At 42.0% G+C, this 17,164-nt stretch overlaps 2 protein-coding genes across 12 annotated transcripts in view; one reads left to right on the top strand and one right to left on the bottom strand.

The window, feature by feature from the left end:
* Positions 1 to 2,108: 2,108 nt before the first annotated feature.
* Positions 2,109 to 16,757, bottom strand: PRR14L (proline rich 14 like). 4 transcript variants are annotated; one of them, XM_069961212.1, is made up of 9 exons: positions 16,600 to 16,757; positions 15,179 to 15,601; positions 14,164 to 14,248; positions 8,513 to 12,413; positions 7,158 to 7,235; positions 6,513 to 7,014; positions 5,505 to 5,614; positions 4,513 to 4,584; positions 2,109 to 4,204 (listed from the first exon to the last, which is right to left on the bottom strand). In XM_069961212.1, exons 1-9 carry the CDS (start codon positions 16,615 to 16,617, stop codon positions 3,913 to 3,915), a joined length of 5,481 nt encoding a protein of 1,826 aa, XP_069817313.1. In that variant the 5' UTR covers positions 16,618 to 16,757; the 3' UTR covers positions 2,109 to 3,912. The 4 variants fall into 4 exon arrangements, with proteins under 4 accessions (XP_069817313.1, XP_069817316.1, XP_069817314.1 ...); XM_069961215.1 differs by having other exon boundaries at positions 16,546 to 16,602; XM_069961213.1 differs by lacking the exon at positions 16,600 to 16,757 and adding an exon at positions 16,496 to 16,591.
* DEPDC5 (DEP domain containing 5, GATOR1 subcomplex subunit) overlaps positions 16,596 to 17,164 on the top strand; it is an 84,061-nt gene continuing 83,492 nt past the window's right edge. For 3 of the 8 annotated variants that reach the window (XM_069961222.1, XM_069961219.1, XM_069961218.1), the window contains exon 1: positions 16,603 to 16,878. In XM_069961222.1, coding sequence (XP_069817323.1) covers positions 16,821 to 16,878 — 58 coding nt within the window. In that variant the 5' untranslated portion in view covers positions 16,603 to 16,820. Of the gene's footprint in view, positions 16,879 to 17,164 lie in introns of all 8 variants that reach the window. The other 5 variants (XM_069961223.1, XR_011362096.1, XM_069961220.1 and 2 more) reach the window with 5 other exon arrangements.

Below are 17,164 nucleotides of genomic sequence, written 5' to 3'. Positions count from 1 at the left end.
CATCTTTTGGTTCTTTCCACTTAACGTAATATAGGAATTTACTTTGCCAAACATTTGGGAAGAGGTCACACCACTTTTCCTTTGCCTACACAAAAGTGTGGTTGACCACATTTTTCTGCATGTTAAAAGTAACCATTTAAAAAATTGATCCGTTAAGGACTGCAAAAACAGAGAGTGATCCCAGCCTTAGGCAAGATTCACACGTACCGCATCCGCAGCGGATTTCACATTGTGAATTTGCATTGAAATCTGCTGCGGATCCCATCCCTGTTAGTTTCTATGTGAACCCATACTCGCTCCGGCTTGCTTCAGGGACTCCCGGTGTCTGGATGTCCTGCTCAGCCAATCAGTAACTGCGGCAGGGCAGCGCACTGATTGGCTGAGTGGGACGTTCAGCCAGGGGGCTGTCATTTACATACTGAAATGTACATGAAATCCTCTGCGGATCCGGTACATGTGAATCTGGCCTAACATTAATCCAGTTACAGGAGAGGTTTTCACTGATGACTGCAATTTCCTGCTGAAACTACTTTGGAGACAGAGCAGCCGGACAGTTAAGGGACAACAGTAGTCTTCCTCCTCCTCCTCCTCCTCCTGATCAGCAAGATCAGTGTCAGGCACGAGAGGAATCCGAATGTGATGTGTATCACATCCAGATTACTACATGAAAACACCCCATAGGAACTTACCCACAACAGGAGCTGAAGAAACTGCGGTGATGTCACAGTCATGTGAATAGTTACATGACTGGGAGACTGGCTCCCTAAAGGTACTATACATAGGCAGAATCTGTAATAAATTTAGATCCATCTAAATGTATGTAGAAAACCGAAAAAAATTGCACAATTATTTAGAAGTATAACAAAGTCCTTAATTTACATGTACAAAAAATGATAAAAACTAGGGAATTTCATGGGAAAAGACACAGATAACACAAGGCCAGAGGGGGAGAAAGATCTCAGTGTGGTAAATAAATATCAAATTAGAAATGATAAGTGCTGCAATATTATGTACACCAATTGCAACACTACCATCTAGTGGTCACTGAAATTATAGCAATGACAAGTGTTTAACCTGCAATGCAGTGACAGCATGGATGTAGTGTAATATGATATAGTATATTGGAGGAGAGACTGTTTGTAACCCCTCAGCGGCCAGCCAGATAATGAATAGAGCACCACAAGTAAGGCCCTACAGATTCCAATTCCTATGCGACCACACAAGTGAAAAACAAACCAACACTGAGATCTTACCCCCGTCCAGCCCGACGCACGTTTCGCTCACTTCATCAGGAGCTAATGATGAGCTTTAGCTCCTGATGAAGTGAGTGAAACGTGCATCGGGCTGGTGGGCTGGACGGGGGTAAGATCTCAGTGTTGGTTTGTTTTTCACTTGTGTGGTCGCATAGGAATTGGAATCTGTAGGGCCTTACTTGTGGTGCTCTATTCATTATCTGGCTGGCCGCTGAGGGGTTACAAACAGTCTCTCCTCCAATATACTATATCATATTACACTACATCCATGCTGTCACTGCATTGCAGGTTAAACACTAGTCATTGCTATAATTTCGGTGACCACTAGATGGTAGTGTTGCAATTGGTATACATAATATTGTAGCACTTATAATTTCTAATTTGATATTGATTTACCACACTGAGATCTTTCTCCCCCTCTGGCCTTGTGTTATCTGTGTCTTTTACCATGAAATTCCCTAGTTTTTATCAATTTTTTGTACATGTAAATAAAGGACTTTGTTATACTTCTAAATAATTGTGCAATTTTTTTTCGGTTTTCTATATGGTTTTGTTGCACTGTATGTTTAGGCAGGACTTTCTTTTGGGTTGTCTAAATGTATGTAGTAGAACTGTTTGTGTATGGGGATGTAGCAGAGGTGAACATGTCTATATTGGTGTAGTAGCAGAGTGTATGTCTGTGGGCATATTTATGTGGCAGAGCTGGATGTGTATGTTGTAGCAGAGCTGGATGTGTATGTTGTAGCAGAGCTATGTATGTGTCGTTTTAATAACCTCATATATACCCAGCATTACTCACCATGTATATAGTAGCATTACAATCATTTCCCCTCCAAGTTCTGATGTACTGAACACTTAGAGATTAACATCGCGTTTATTTCACACACCAGAATAAAAGGTTTTTAAATATACAAGTTAAGGAAAGATTTTTACACAAACACTTCATTTATTTCACTGAAAGCGACCGGCATTTACTAAAATTATATAACTTAAAAAACACACACTAAATAGATTATCTGTCATTCACAGAAACGCAAGGTCCAAGAACCACAGCAAGAGCACACGCTGCTTATCACTACCACACAGGCGCTGAGAAACACCATTTACCCTTACAAGAGCAGCCAGCAATGTTAGCACATTGACAATGACCACGGTTACGGGAATAAAACTTCTGTGCAATTGTAAAACTATTGCATGAGCCTGGATATTGGGCTACGACCATGGCTACAAAGCTGCATATAAATTTAAGTCAAATTAGCAGAAAACAACTCTGGAAGCTGGATATAGAATTATATAAGTTTCTGATCCGGTTTACCACAGCATCTTAAAAAGGCACAAGAATTGTCTCTTTTTTGACTGATAACATATATATGGAGCCTAATAAGACCGTATTGTGGCACTAATGGTATATATTTTGAAATACCTTAAAGGAGAAGTCTCCTAAAACTGACAGATAGGCAGGGGGGATGTGGGAACATAAAAAAACTAAGTATATTTATCTATCCCTGCGCCCGCAGTGCCACTCCCAGGTCTTGCTGACAGTCTCCTGCAGCATCTCCAGCTGCAACAGCCAATCAGTGACTAGGGCAGGAAACAGCCTCAGTCACCAATTGGCTGAGCAGGCAATTCATCAGTGGGGTACATGATGGAGGTGCTGCAGGTGTCCAGAGGCTGCCAGCAAGACCTGGGAGTGGCGCTACAGGGCACAGGGATGGTAAGTATACCTTATGTTCCCGCACCCCACTGCCTTTCTGTCATTTTTTTCAGTTTCACTGGACTTCTCTTTTAACCAGAGCCCAACCTATATGCTTCCTACCTGTTGGATCCTTCTCTAGCTTTGGTTCAAACTACAAAGAAAAAGAAGAAAAAAACTGGGTATTTTCTAGAAGATGCTGTATGTGAAACCACCTACATATATGGAATTGTATTACATATGCAATTTCAAGCAAAACGCATGAAAGGATAAAAAAAACCAAAAACAGATGTATCAGTTTTTTACTTATGTAACCCTTTATTGGACGCGCTTCGGGTTTTTAGCTTAAAAAGGAAAAAAATAAAATAAAAAGCATCTGTAATTCCAGTTTTAAGGAACCACAGCCCAAAACTGAAACTAAATTTGCACTGCACAAATGCCTGAAGACACTGTACCATATGCAGTTTAATACATAGAAAGAAGCACAAACCTGTGTCAAGTGACAGCCTGATAAAAAGAAAAAAAAAAAAAAAAAAGCTAAAATCTGTTTTCATTTGCAATTAAAACTATGAATATATATTTATAAATATAGACAATATCATTTAAGTGCATTAATGCTATTCTTCACTTTCCAGTGCAGAGTTTAGATGGTTTCTTTTTCGTCACCATCTGTAAAAGATCAATATAGAACTAGGTCCCATGTGAACATCCTCGTCCCTTAACTTACAGCACATTTCCCGATGCCGGAGCTCAGATCCCGGCATCATGTGCTCCTTTGGTGAAGTCATAATAAAGCAAAGTAGAACATTGTGTGAAAATTTAAGAACACCTTCACTGTGTCTCAGTGGCAGAAAAGGGAAAAACCCATCGGTAACATGTCGGAAATATTAATTTATGTGTCATTAATTTTTAATTTAAGAGGACAAACTAAACATTTATTAGGCTAGTGCGGAGCCGGGAGTCTCATCAGCTTGGCATTGCAGAAGCTGCTGAGCCCCTTTCCATGGCTTCCTCCTCCAATAGACAGTTTTCCAGGTCCATGAGTTTCTGTATGAGGAGTGCATCGAGCTGGACCCCCTCCATCGCAGCTTTCCTTCCCCGCTTGCAGCTGCTCATGACTTTCATTTTGCCTTTTGGTCGTTTGAGTCTTGGAACGGTACAGTCTCTAAACTCCAGGATACGTTTCCTCTTTTGTTGGGAGACAGAAATTAAGATCCCATTCTTTTCTTTGGGCTCTTCAAATATTGTTTCAAGGCTTCTGTACAAAAAAAGGCCAAGACAAAAGGAAGACATGTGTGAGCCAACACTGAGAATGTATTTTACCTGACTGGAATACTCCTTTAAATTTTTATCCTACATTTTAGAAGTTATTGTCTCAACCCATGATCCAACAGACAGATTAAACCTGAAAATACTTTAGGGGGGAAGGCAATCTAAAATACCACATTGCTAGAGAAAAAGAAAAGAAAGAAAGAAAAAAAAAAATAACATATGATTTAAAGCTTCTACCAAGAGAAGGGAGAAGAAGAAAGTCTTGACCACAATTCACACTCCAACCTTCCTTACCGAGCTGGTGGTGGAGACTTGTAATTCTTGTTGGTGTAAATATCCTCCAAACTAAACTCTTTCTTGTTTACTCTGCAACACAGAAAACAACATTTTTGACTAAATATTAAAGGTGAACGTGGTATTCAGGAAGAGAAAGACTATGGGGGGAGATTTATCAGACATGGTGTAACGTGAAACTGGCTCAGTTGCCCCTAGCGACCAATCAGATTCCACCAATTCTACTTTACACCATGTTTGATAAATCTCCTCCTATATTTAGTAGATAACACTGTCATTTGAGAAATCAAAGGCTATGTTCACATTAAAGGGGTTATCCAGCGCTACAAAAACATGGCCACTTTCCCCCTACTGTTGTCTCCAGATTGGGTGGGGTTTTGAAACTCAGTTACATTAAAGTAAATGGAGCTTAATTGCAAACCACACCTGAACTGGAGACAACAGTAGGGGGAAAGTGGCCATGTTTTTGTAGCGCTGGATAACCCCTTTAACATACTATAGAGGCATTTATTGCATATGTATTATGGTCGCCAATCTGAGTGTAACTGTGGGTCTGATAACTCAAACTGACAGCTGATCACTCAAGCTAGGATATATTGGCTCAGTAAGTCTCCTTCATAAGTTTTCACTAGAAGGTGCCATCTTTACCTATTTTACTTCTTACAGTGAATATATATACACATACACACACCCCTATTAGGAAACATATAACTCCTTCTCTACAAATATGTTGACACCGATGAAATGAAGAGATTTTAGAGCAGGGGAAAAAAACCGAAACAAAAAAAAAACAAAAAAAAAAAACACACGAGTACAGCAATGGGGGGACAGTATCACTTTAAAAGTGGCCAAAAGATGGGACAACCACTGTGTTACCTAGTATAAAAGAAGAAAGTCCCATGTGTCAATTCAAAGTTAACATTTTGAAGGCAATGTATTTTCTAGGCTAAAACATATACTGCATAGGAATAGTACAATATCTGACCTCTTACCTTTTTGGTTTTGGGAGACCCATTGGTGTCAGATTTGGATCTGGTTTAGGAATAGTTTTTCTGATTCGAATTTGCGAGACTCGTTGAGGCTTCCTTTCAAAGGATCCTTTCTGTAAGACAGAAGTAATAACTAAGTGTCCTCTGAACTATTTGAAAAGTGCAACTTCTAGAAGCTGAATGGTAATGCAGTATATGTAGATAATGGAACTATGTAGTGATGGCTTTACCTACATGTCACAGAACGTTTGTATTCCTACTATTGCTTATACTAGATCTTATTGAAGAGCATGGGCAGGATTTCATATCGTCCATTATTATCAGTCTGCTTCTAAACCATCCAAAGAATGAAGGCCATCTGGCAATAGGGCAGCTAGGTCTGTCACTAGGTTTATGCTTCTTTCAGGCTGGAATCACACACTGCAGTTTTTCTGCTAACAGCAGAATTGGACTCAAATGGGAATGAAAATATAAAGAGATGACTTGTACCTCCCTTTTGTACATCCTCTTCTGGTTGTGGCACAAAAACTGCAGTGTGTTTCCAGTCTAAATGAGAGCAGCATAAACTAGTGACAGAAATGCTGAACAGGACAATATCCCCTACATGATTTTGTTTGTCCATTCTCCTAATATGTAGGAGAATGGACTTCTTGCCCCACAACTCCACCTGCCCTCCAGTTGCTGAGTGTGCTGGTGCTCATAAATATCCAGGACTACCAAGCTCACGCACATAATGGAAAGGACTACCTATAGTTCATGTCATTCAAGGGGATCTCTCCAAATCAGCTGCACAAATGATTTGCTGATACATGTCACTCTCACTTGAGTGCAGTCTAATGCTATGGAGGGGCTAGAGTGATGTGTACATCAGATGTGCAACATAAGGATGGAGGAGCCATCTTCCATAACAGAAGGACAGAGGAACAGAGTGATGCAGAGCAGCATGGTAATAAAGGATGGGCACTGCTTTATGGCACTTTATCTAAAGACTTGCTCCCTCGCACTACTTACCTCACCGCCCTGGCCCTTGTTCGGACTGTGTGTGCAAGGAATAATTATATCTTCCTTCTGTTCGAAAGGACATGCCAGTCCCTTAGTTGGTAACTCAGGGCAAGAAATATGTGCAGCAGCATCTTCTTGAATGGACAGCTCACATTGCGAATACGAACAGACTGTAAGGTTTTGATCCTTCTGCAAAGTGATATTAACTACAGGTTTCAGTTTTTGTTCCAGAGAAGGCAAACCAAATGGACGTTCTATATTATTCTTCTGCAATTTAGAGGGGAGATTTAGGCCATCTACTTTCACGGTAGTAAAAGCGAAGGAATGCTTCGGAACAATTTCCTGTTTCAAGGAACAGCTTGGCAATTGCACATCATTCCTGGGCTGAGAAGACGACCAACAAAGGGGTGGTGGGTCATGCTTCTTGACAGACAAACTGAATGGTGGGCTCAGATCTTCTAAATGACAAATCCTTGGTTTCAAAGCAAGATTAATGTTCTGAACTGGTAAGCTGTGAAATCAAACAAAAATAAGTTGCTACAATGATTGAACAGTTTAGAGGTACAGCATTATATAATATATATATATATATATATATATATATATATATATATATATATATATATATATATCATATTTTTACCCCTTACCTACCTGTATGTATTTAATTGAGGAATAGGATTCAGAGGCAGCTGAGGAAAACAAGCCAGTGGATTTGGACTGTCACATACACTTTGCGGAAAACAAAGAAAACAACATAATTAAAAAGGGAACATTATGGGAATATAGACAAACCCACCCAAAACGTGACAATACATCCACCAATCCAAGTGATCAACAAGACAGAAAGCCCAGTGAACGTGATAATTGTTGTGTCGTCAGCTATGTGAATCCTTTACTTTGTCTAAAATAGTTCTTTTAATATGACTGGCAGACTTCATGCCCAAGAAGAGCTTAAAACTAACAAAAATGAAATACACACAGAAACAGAAAGACATGAGGAGGGGGCTGCTCACTTCTACAGACTATGGGAGGGGGGCTTTATTGGTAAATACTGTAAGTAGTTGCGATAACTCACCACATTACAGAAAGTAATTTGTTAGAAGGCCTTAAAGGAACCTGTGGGGGACTTAACATGTCCCTATCATTTAATAGAACTCTTGACATGGCACAAAGTTGTGATCAGTGCAGGTCTGGGTGTTCAGACCCCCACTGATCATTAAGACGCACATTGCTGTGGTGCACTTGGGCTCCTGTAACTGGACAAAGATGGCAGCAAGCCAGGGAGTGCAGATCACAGCCATGTATTTCACCTCGCTTGTTCTAATCACTGTGTAGCTCTTAACACCTAGTGCCCGACTACACAGAACTCTTTGTGTCTGACAGGGACATGTTAAAGAAAAAAGTTGGTAGATGTTTTTCTCTTATTTTGTGGGGTTGTTGCAATGTGGCCAAGAAGGGACTTTAAAGAGAGTGTCAGTAGGTTTATGCTGCCCTATCTAAGAGTAGCATAAACTAGTAAAAAAGAGAAGCTGGACAGAATGATTTATCACTTACATTGTTCTGTGCAGCCGATTTGGAGACATCCTCCTGAATGACGACGACTCTAGGCTCCGCACACTAGTCCACTCCATTATGTGTGTGCTCACTAGTTCTAGATATTCATGAGCACCAGCTCCACCTGCTTACCGGTCACTGATTGCCAGTTGTGTATCGAAACTGCAGCTGTCAATCAGCAGGCGGAGGGTAGAGGGAGTCTTAAAGATGCAAGTAATACACCATTCTATTCAGCATTTGTCAATAGTTTATACTTCCCTCATTTAGTCTCTTTAAGTAGTTTGGAGAATGAAGGATAAGATATGGAATCATAATTGTTTAATAAGCCTTGAACAAGACAGTCCCATCTAATGACGTATGTGTTGGTATTGCTGTCTGAAATGGCATAAATGCACACATTCTAGGTGTACGGCTACACAAAAACCATCAAACGAGTAAAACAGAGGTGTTACCTTATGATGTTGCTGCTCTGGCTTGGTAGCCATACACTGCAGTTTGGATGTGTGTTGGCACAATCAGAAGAGAAGGCAGAGAAGCCATGTTGACTCCAAGTAGAAAGAACACGACCCAGAGAAAATGCTAATGAAGAAAATTGGTTCTTTCTTGAAAACGGTGGTGATAATCCTTTAAGTCCATGTGCAAATTGAGTCACAGAAAGTTTTTGGACGGTGGGAATTCGGCTTCCCAGATTTCTCCTTCTAGTCCACAATCTGTAACAACCAGGGGATGAAAGTGCAAGTACTGTGTGAAGGCCAAGCATCGAGCATCCAGACTTCATGACTGATTTCCTCTTATGCCTGGACTCAGACCTGGATTCTAAAGACCTGAACTGTGGATTCCACTGTGTGAGGAGGTGGACGGTCTCAGTGTCTGTCGGCACGTGAGAAGAAAGGAAAAGCGACAGTGTCCATTCTGAAAGTTCTGAGGGTGATCGAGCAGCAGGCTGAGGACATCTTAAAATAAAGTCTGGGGGATTCAATTTTAGAAACTCTGAAAAACAGCTAGGATCTATGTTTACATGAAAAGACACGGGGAACGATAAGTTACTACATGTGTTTAAAGGAAAAGCATTGTCTAGACTCTTAAAGTAAGATGTATGGCAAAGATTCATGGACTGAGAAACAAGTCGGTCTCTACTCGATGTAAGGCACACATTTTCTTGCCAAAGTTGCCCGGGCTGAGAGTTCATTCTCATACTGACACACGAGAAGACGTTCAGCAGTTTCCTTGCCTGAATCTTCACGCCACGAAAGGGAACAACTCTCATGTTGCTGGAGGAAGTTTTTACTGTACAGGAAGCTTTGGATGGAGCAGTCAGTCTATTAGCAATTCTGGATAACTTGTTCAGCAACATCTGATCTGGGTTGCATTTAAGTAAACTCAAAGATCTTTGCGAAACAGCGCCTCTTCTGCTCATTTTGGGATAGTGAGGCTTTGAAATGAGATTTGCATCCACTTGTTTCGATGGCAGAGACTTGTATTCAACGTTGATGTCGAGGGAGTTGTGGATTTTCAAGACTGGTGGACTCTCACAGGTCCGAGTGTTGCGGTTTACTGGTAAGCTTTCGGGGGCGGAAATACTCTTACATTTTCTGCTTGGCTGTCTTTTTACAGAGGGGTTGGTGCTCAAACAAGGGCCGTTTCTGATGGCACTTGAAGGTTCCTTTCTTTTACAAGCTTGTCTAGGCTGGGAGAGGTGGTGGCTTTCTAAAAACTTGCCGGCACAGTCCGACAGGTCAGAACTGGCAGAGCAGACATCCTTGACGTTGGAAATCTTTGGTCTCTTTGCTTCCTGTGATGTAGAATTAAGGCTTTGAGGTGCAGGTCTCAAGTTATACTTCTTCCTATTCTCAGTTGTGCCACTCAACATCTCCACGTGGCAACTTGCAGATTGTCTACGTCTTTCGCTCAATAACCGGCAGTCATTTTGTAATTTCTTGTGAGTCTTTATGTCTGCGTCTAATAAATTTCTCTGGGATTTGACCTGTGTGGCTTCAGTTGTAATCGAAACTTCCGCTTTCCTAAGAGCCGGCTTTAATTCATGGGTCATAGGAAACATAAATGGGCTTTTCTTTTTATTTACAACTGGCTTCATATGGAGTTTTGGATCTGCTGCCGAGATCTGCGTGAACTGTACTGGTGCTGTAAACGGCTCTTCGTGAGTGGAACGGCATCTCGGCCCAAGTTCTGTACCTTGCTTTAGTGAAAGAGATTTACTTAGATCATCTTGTATTTGTGCAGATGACTCAGCATGGTTAGTAACATGCAACTGTACCTTGCCTAAAAGAACTTCCCTGTGGCTCTTTAGTCTCTTGATTTTGGTCAGGGCTGCAGAAGATTCTGGTAAAGAGGTTGGTAATGAAGCAGAAGGGTCACCAAGATGCCTCAGATGGGGAGTGTGTATTTCTTTTAGGAAGCGCACACTCTGAAGTGAGTCACCTGTACCTCTGACCTCAGTTTTCTTATCTAATATAGACATATGATGTACATCTACAGGTACAGAAGAGTCACACAAAGCATCAGAATTAAAACAGCAAGTGACATCTGATTGGTTGATGGTGGAGGGCATGCTAGATATGTTATGGCACTCAGCGCGGCAAGGAAAGGAATCTATCGAAACATTAACCTCTTGTACCAATAACGTATCGATTTTGCTGATGGAATCTAGAATTGGCTCTTCTTTATTTTCATCATAATTGCGCGAGTCGACTTCCTTTGGGTTCTCAAATGCTTTCAACATACACTCTTCCATAGAGACGTCATGTTCCTCTAATGGTTCACCTTCATTAACATTGCATTTTAGTTCCTCTTTGTCCTTTTGTTCCTGGGATTCAGCTTTTTTGCTAGTAACATTATCAGGGTTTATCAAGGACAGAGATTCTACGTCATGTTTTAACAGACATCCCCATATATCTATATAGGGTACAAGAGCATCTGATGGTGTTTCGTCAGTACCGTAGCTTACTGTTTGACAAGGCACTTTCAAATCATCTGTTTCTTTCATTGCCTCTAATAAATCTGATTGCATTTGAGAAGAAGTTATCGCCTCTCCACAAGTGATCATGAATGACGTCAAACAGGACTCTTCTGTGACAACCAAGCAGTGATCATCTTCAGTCTTATAAGATGTGGATGCATTACTTAGTAAAGCTGGTACAGTGTCACAAAGCCCCTTCGACTGGGCAAAAGTAAGTTCCTCAGAGTCTTCTTCTGCCTCTGTAGATGGACAGTGAGAATTTACATTGGGCCCTGTTATTATAATATGGTTGTCAAGGCTAGTCGATGGGGATATAGATGTTAATAACTGTTCTTTATCTTCCCCATCCAGCTTGCAATCTCTAGAGAAAGAGTTTACCTCAACAGAACATGTTTCACAGCCATCAACTGAAGAGGTACTTGTAAATTTTGTGTAGGAAGGCTCCTCATGCATGTTTGTTGGTGAATCTGAACACAAGACATTGGGTAGATTTGCATATGAATGGTCTGTCTGACTGTTATTGGCACGGGCATGTTGGTTATGACAATCGGGTACGCTGTTACAATCACTTACGCTAGAAGAAAGTGAACATTCAGTGTCCCATGCTTTGGCACTAGTCAAATTTTCAAAGCAAAATGGAAGATTTGGTATGGTAGGAAGGTCATCTTCTAAGTTCCCCGATGATGTATCATTTTCGACCTCTAATGCTTCAGACGGAACATGTTGGAGTCTTGTGCTTGCAACATCTGCAGAACTGGTATCTGAATGATATGCAATTATGATGTCATTTTGTTTTTTATCAGATGAGACTATCTCAATTTCTTGCTGAACAGACTCTATGATTATATCAGAGTCCTCATCTCTTGGCATGTTTTCTATTGGTGCATCGATATCATCGGCTGTATTTGGTTCTAGTCTTTCCAAAAGGCAAGTTGCTAAACAGACTTCTTGCGTCTCATCGCAAATAGAGTTACCGTGAAAACGTGGAGAGATGTCTGAAGAATCAACAGCGTCAATAGTTCTCAGCGTTGAAGGATTCTGAAGACATGGCAAGTATTCAACTTCAAGGCACTTTACAGAATCTCCATCACTTGTGTTAGGAGCTGTGCATTGGTGACATTCATCACAAAGAAATCCTTTTGGAGATTCGGCTATTGATGTGTGGCTCTTTGTGGCCACTAAGTTGCCACTTTCTGTTAACACTCTGGCAGAATCAGATATTCCCAGGCCTGAGCACTCATCTGTCAAAGGGTCATTTGGCAGACTACCCACTCTCTCATTCTGCTCTGATTGTAAAACTGCCCCCGTGCCCATGACTTCCATACCTGCAGCATCATCATTCATCTTGGATACAGGATCATTCAAAGTATGATCATCTGCAAGAAGCAAATGGATAAAAAAAAAGCTGTAAGTATATAAAAACCAAAGCCAGTGATCACAACATCTTATTCTACTTCTCCCTGAGGTATTTCATCGTGTCTCCTCGTAATCTTAGAACACCTGCTTCTGTGGCACAATGCCAGATATGGCTACAGCATGGAAGTGTAACAATCTAGTGATGCATAAGCAGCGACAGATGTCTCATTTCTAGATCCCGTCCTTGCATAGTCCTATAATAATAGCTAACCTGATTGTAATAAATGTCTCATTTTCATTCTACATATTACAAGAGGCAAGATCCCGAACCAATGCTTGATAAAGATACAAGCATCTATCAATTAATTTACAAAAGATTAGCAAAAGCGGGGTTAAAGAAAAGGGACGCACAGCTACTGTCAAGTTGTGTGTGCGCCATTGCAATTCAGATCCATTCATTTCTATAGAACTGAGCTGCAAAACCACACCTAAACCAAAGAATCATGGTGGAAGGGGCTGTGTTTTTCTAAGTCTGGATTACCCCCTTACATGTTGACTTTACGAAGTCAACATGTTTCAAACTCCGCCTGCGGGCTCTTACTCATGAATAAGAGTCCAAGGATAGGCCCAGATTTATCAATATGTCCGAGACATAAATCAAACACTTAGCAACCAATCACAGTCCATTCTTAGGAGTAAATGCTAAGCTGTGATTGGTTGCTATATGTCTAAGGCAGATTGACCTATCTGGGCTACTGATTCTGTAAAGTACAGTGCTTGCAAAAAAAAAAAAAAAAAAAAAAAATATATTTATATATATATATATATATATATATATATATATATATATATATATATATATATCACGTGTAATGAAACCACAAAATATTCAAGTATTTTATTGTGACCATTCTGTTACGATTAGTATTTCGTTATGTTACCCTTAGACCTCATTCAAGTTCAGGATCTCACCTTTGTGACATGGGTTATGCCATCTTTAACTCTGCTTCACCTAGACCAGGGATGGGGAACCTTCAGCCCTCCAGATGTTGTGAAACTACAATTCCCATCATGCCTGGCTGTGGCTGTCCGGGCATGATGAGAATTGTAGTTTTGCAACAGTTGGAGAGCCGAAAGTTCCCCATCCCTGACCTAGAGTGAGAACTATCTGAGCAGGAGGCATCTGCATTACAAGCGGGCAACCAAGAATGTTATTCTATTGCTCCTAGTGAAAAACACACCAGTTCCACTTGACAACATTCTTTTTAGATGGACTGAGGAAGCATAGTCCACTAGAAATCCAGCTCTTAGCTATGACTGATTTAACCCTTTCACATGTCCCTATTTAAAGGGAACCTGTCATCAGTTACATGTTGCCAAAACTGCTTTGAAATTGACCAGTATGTCAGAGGAATCATTAATAGAGATGGCCGGTACCGAAGAGGTCCCCTGGTTGTTTTTTCCTGCCAATCCCGTTTGATCTGTCCCCTATACCAAACTGAAACTGGTGACAGGTTCCCTTTAATGGATTATCCGGGATTAGAAAGAGTACAGCTACCTTTTTGCAAAAACATCATCCCTGTTTTCAGGTTACGTGTGGTATTGCATTTCAGCTCTATTCACTCCAATGGAACTGAGCTGCAAAACCCACACCCAAAACGGGGATAAGAAAGTGGTAATGTCACTTGCATACAGTGGAACCTTAAAACGTTCTCCATTCAGTTTATACTACAGCTATTCTATTCAGGAAAACTACAAGGAGCCCTATACCTTTCATATGGAGCGGCTTTGTTAAGTCACGTGCAATTGTGATCTCAAGGAAGTCTTCTCTGATCTGCAAAGCTGAAGATTCATCCTTAAAACAAGGAAGGGATAAGTCATTGAAACAAATTCTAAAAGATTTAGACAAGAACCACCAACATATGTATCTACAACAATCAGCCTTTAAAGGGGAACTATCAGCAGGTTAGATGAATCTAACCTGCTGATGAGCTCCCTATTAAGCACAGGGCGCTGAGGATGAAGGTAAGTCTCTTACCTTCATCCTCTGGGCTGTTCCTGTGCAATTTTAATGAAGTGCTCTGTCAAGTAAGGCAGTTTGGAGCACTGCCCCACCCCCAGGGCACCGATCAAGGGACAAGATAGGTGCTATATAAAGAGCCTTACCAAACAGAGGACTACATTAAAACTGTGCGGTAGTGGCGCAGAGGATGACGGTAATAGACATACCATAATAGAGAGCTATCAGCATGTTAGATTCGTCTAACGTGCTAACAGTTACCATTTAAAGGACAACTCCAGCATCAGGGTAAAAAAACAAACAAAAAAACTGAAGCGGGAGACAAGGCCGGCCTCCGCTTGTGATGACATTGTCACAAAATGGCGGCGGGAGAAGAGGACATAATCGACAGTAAATGTGTAAGGGTAGCTCCACACGTACCGAATTGCATCAGATTTGACTAAATGAATGAACACAGCATTAAATCCGCACTGTAAAATCCACTGCGGATCTGCAGCGGATTTTACAGTGCGGATTTAATGCTGCGTTCATTCATTTAGTTAAATCTGCTGCGGATCCGCAGCAGAAAATGAGCTGCGATACGGTACGTGTGAAGCTACCCTTACTTCGGGGGGAAAAAAATAGGCGGAACGGCTCCAGGCAGATGATTACCACACATTACAAAGTTACAAAGTTGTATAACTTTCTAATGTCTGTTTATTAAAGGGGGGGGGGGGAACGCCGGAGTTGTCCTTTAATTTATAATGTAGATACATTGCTACTTACCGATTCCTGGAGAATCATGTTCTGAGCAGATTCAGAGATCTCCATTGGGCTCACTTTCTCCACAGTATCCAACATTACAGCAGAGTTTACAATAAATAGTTCTCCTGTGTCTTTCTTCCTAGCACAAGTAACAAGCTCTGGAGGAATCTTGTGGTCTTCGCTGATTCCTCTCAGCAAGTAGTGCGGCTCTTGCACGTTAACTTGCACAGCTACCTGATGATCCAGGTTACCCGGATCGGAAATAGAATCTGAACCAATTGTGAGCTCATGGATGAAGGGGACATGTAGTAGAGGCCACCTGTGTGCAACAGTCCTGCTGATAGAAGATTCCAGAGAGTTCAGAGGTCTCTGCTCCAGAACATCAAGTTCCAACATTATGATATGTGAGGTTGGAGGGCAGTGTGCCAACCTGCCTGCAGGTCCCTGGAAAATAAGAAAAACAAGTGAGAAACTAAACTGGCAGAACCAGAACTTTCACCTAGTATGCATAAAGAGGTTACATTACTATAAAGAGTCAAAGCCCAAAATTATACTGCAGAGATAAAGCATTGTATAGCCTGCACACGGCCAGACTGTCCGTTCACCAGACTAGACAGACTGTCAACAATCTTCAATGATTCTATTTGATCAACGGCATACAAACAAATTTTGGTTAGTTGTTTGATGGTGGCCTGCATACACATGAAAATACTTTTTATATTTTTATTTGTGTTCCTCTACCTCTGTAGCTATCCCACCCATTGCACCATAGACTACTATGGGCTGTAACCTGCTCCTACACTACGCTGACGGCCTCAATAGAAGAGTCTTTCCCAACCTGTGGCTCTCCACTCATGTCCTGACAGCCAAAGGGATGATGGGAGATCACAGGCGTCAAACTCAAACTCCGGCCCCCCACAGCTGTTACAAAACTACAATTCAAGGCTTTGGCTGTCCAGGCATGATGGGAATTGTAGTTCTGGAAAACCTGAGTTCGACATCGCTGACTTTTAGCAGTTTTGAGTGAATGATACGTTTAGAAAGGAGGAAGAGCCTGATAGGAGAAGAATGAGGAATTTTTGTCTGATAAGATATATTAAAGTTTGGTGAAAAGTTGGAGACTACACGCAGCATATAAGCCTCGCCTTACGTTACTGTAGCTATACAGACATCCCAGAGCACTGCTATACTTTGCTATGGATGCTGCCCCCTTACACTTCACTACCACCTGTCATCCCTCACAGTACGGGCGGCCTATCTCATAGCTGCGGCCTCCCCCTGCCCTGAGCCTGTGCCCGGCCGCCGTGCAGCCCTCCCCCGGTGTGTGAGCGTGCATACCCGGCTCTCACTCCTCCCATCATGCCTCTCGCTCTCCCCCTGGCTCTCACTTTCTCAGCCGGTCCGCAGCTCCATCACAATCTCCTCCCGATCGTCCCAATTACCTCACTTCCTGTCAGCATCCAGCGACGTCACTTCCGGGAGAAAGTCACGTGTCAGCTTTAAAGTCCCCCCTTGATGTATCCCCGTACCCGCCCCGGGTCAGAGAGCGGCGGGTGATACTGGGTCAGATCCCGAACACCGGAGCTGCCCCGCCCCCTCCGTTAGCTCCTGAGTGACAGCTGTCACCTTTAACCTCTTTCCTCCACAGGTGCCCGGGATCACCATGAGAACCAACCGAGTGTACAAGCTGGTCATCCACAAGAAGGGCTTTGGGGGCAGCGGTGAGAGCATAAGCATGACTGTCGCTTACTGGGATCACGTGACCACCTAGAGCAGTGTTTACAGCTGGAGCAAAACTACAACTCCCATGATGCTTTTGTGTGGACATGATGGGAATTGTCAGTAGGGAAGGAGAGTCGGAGGTTGGTGAAGGCTTCACCAGGGGCAGGGAACCTTCTCTCTCCAGCTGTTGCAAAACTACAACTCCCATCATGCCTGGACAGCCAAAGCTTTAGCTTTGGCTGTCCAGGCATGATGGGAGTTGTAGTTTTGCAACAGCAGAAGGGC

Source organism: Dendropsophus ebraccatus, chromosome 3, assembly GCF_027789765.1.
Source record: "Dendropsophus ebraccatus isolate aDenEbr1 chromosome 3, aDenEbr1.pat, whole genome shotgun sequence".
NCBI classification, from domain to species: Eukaryota; Metazoa; Chordata; class Amphibia; order Anura; family Hylidae; genus Dendropsophus; species Dendropsophus ebraccatus.
This window is presented reverse-complemented; position numbering and strand designations above follow the sequence as displayed.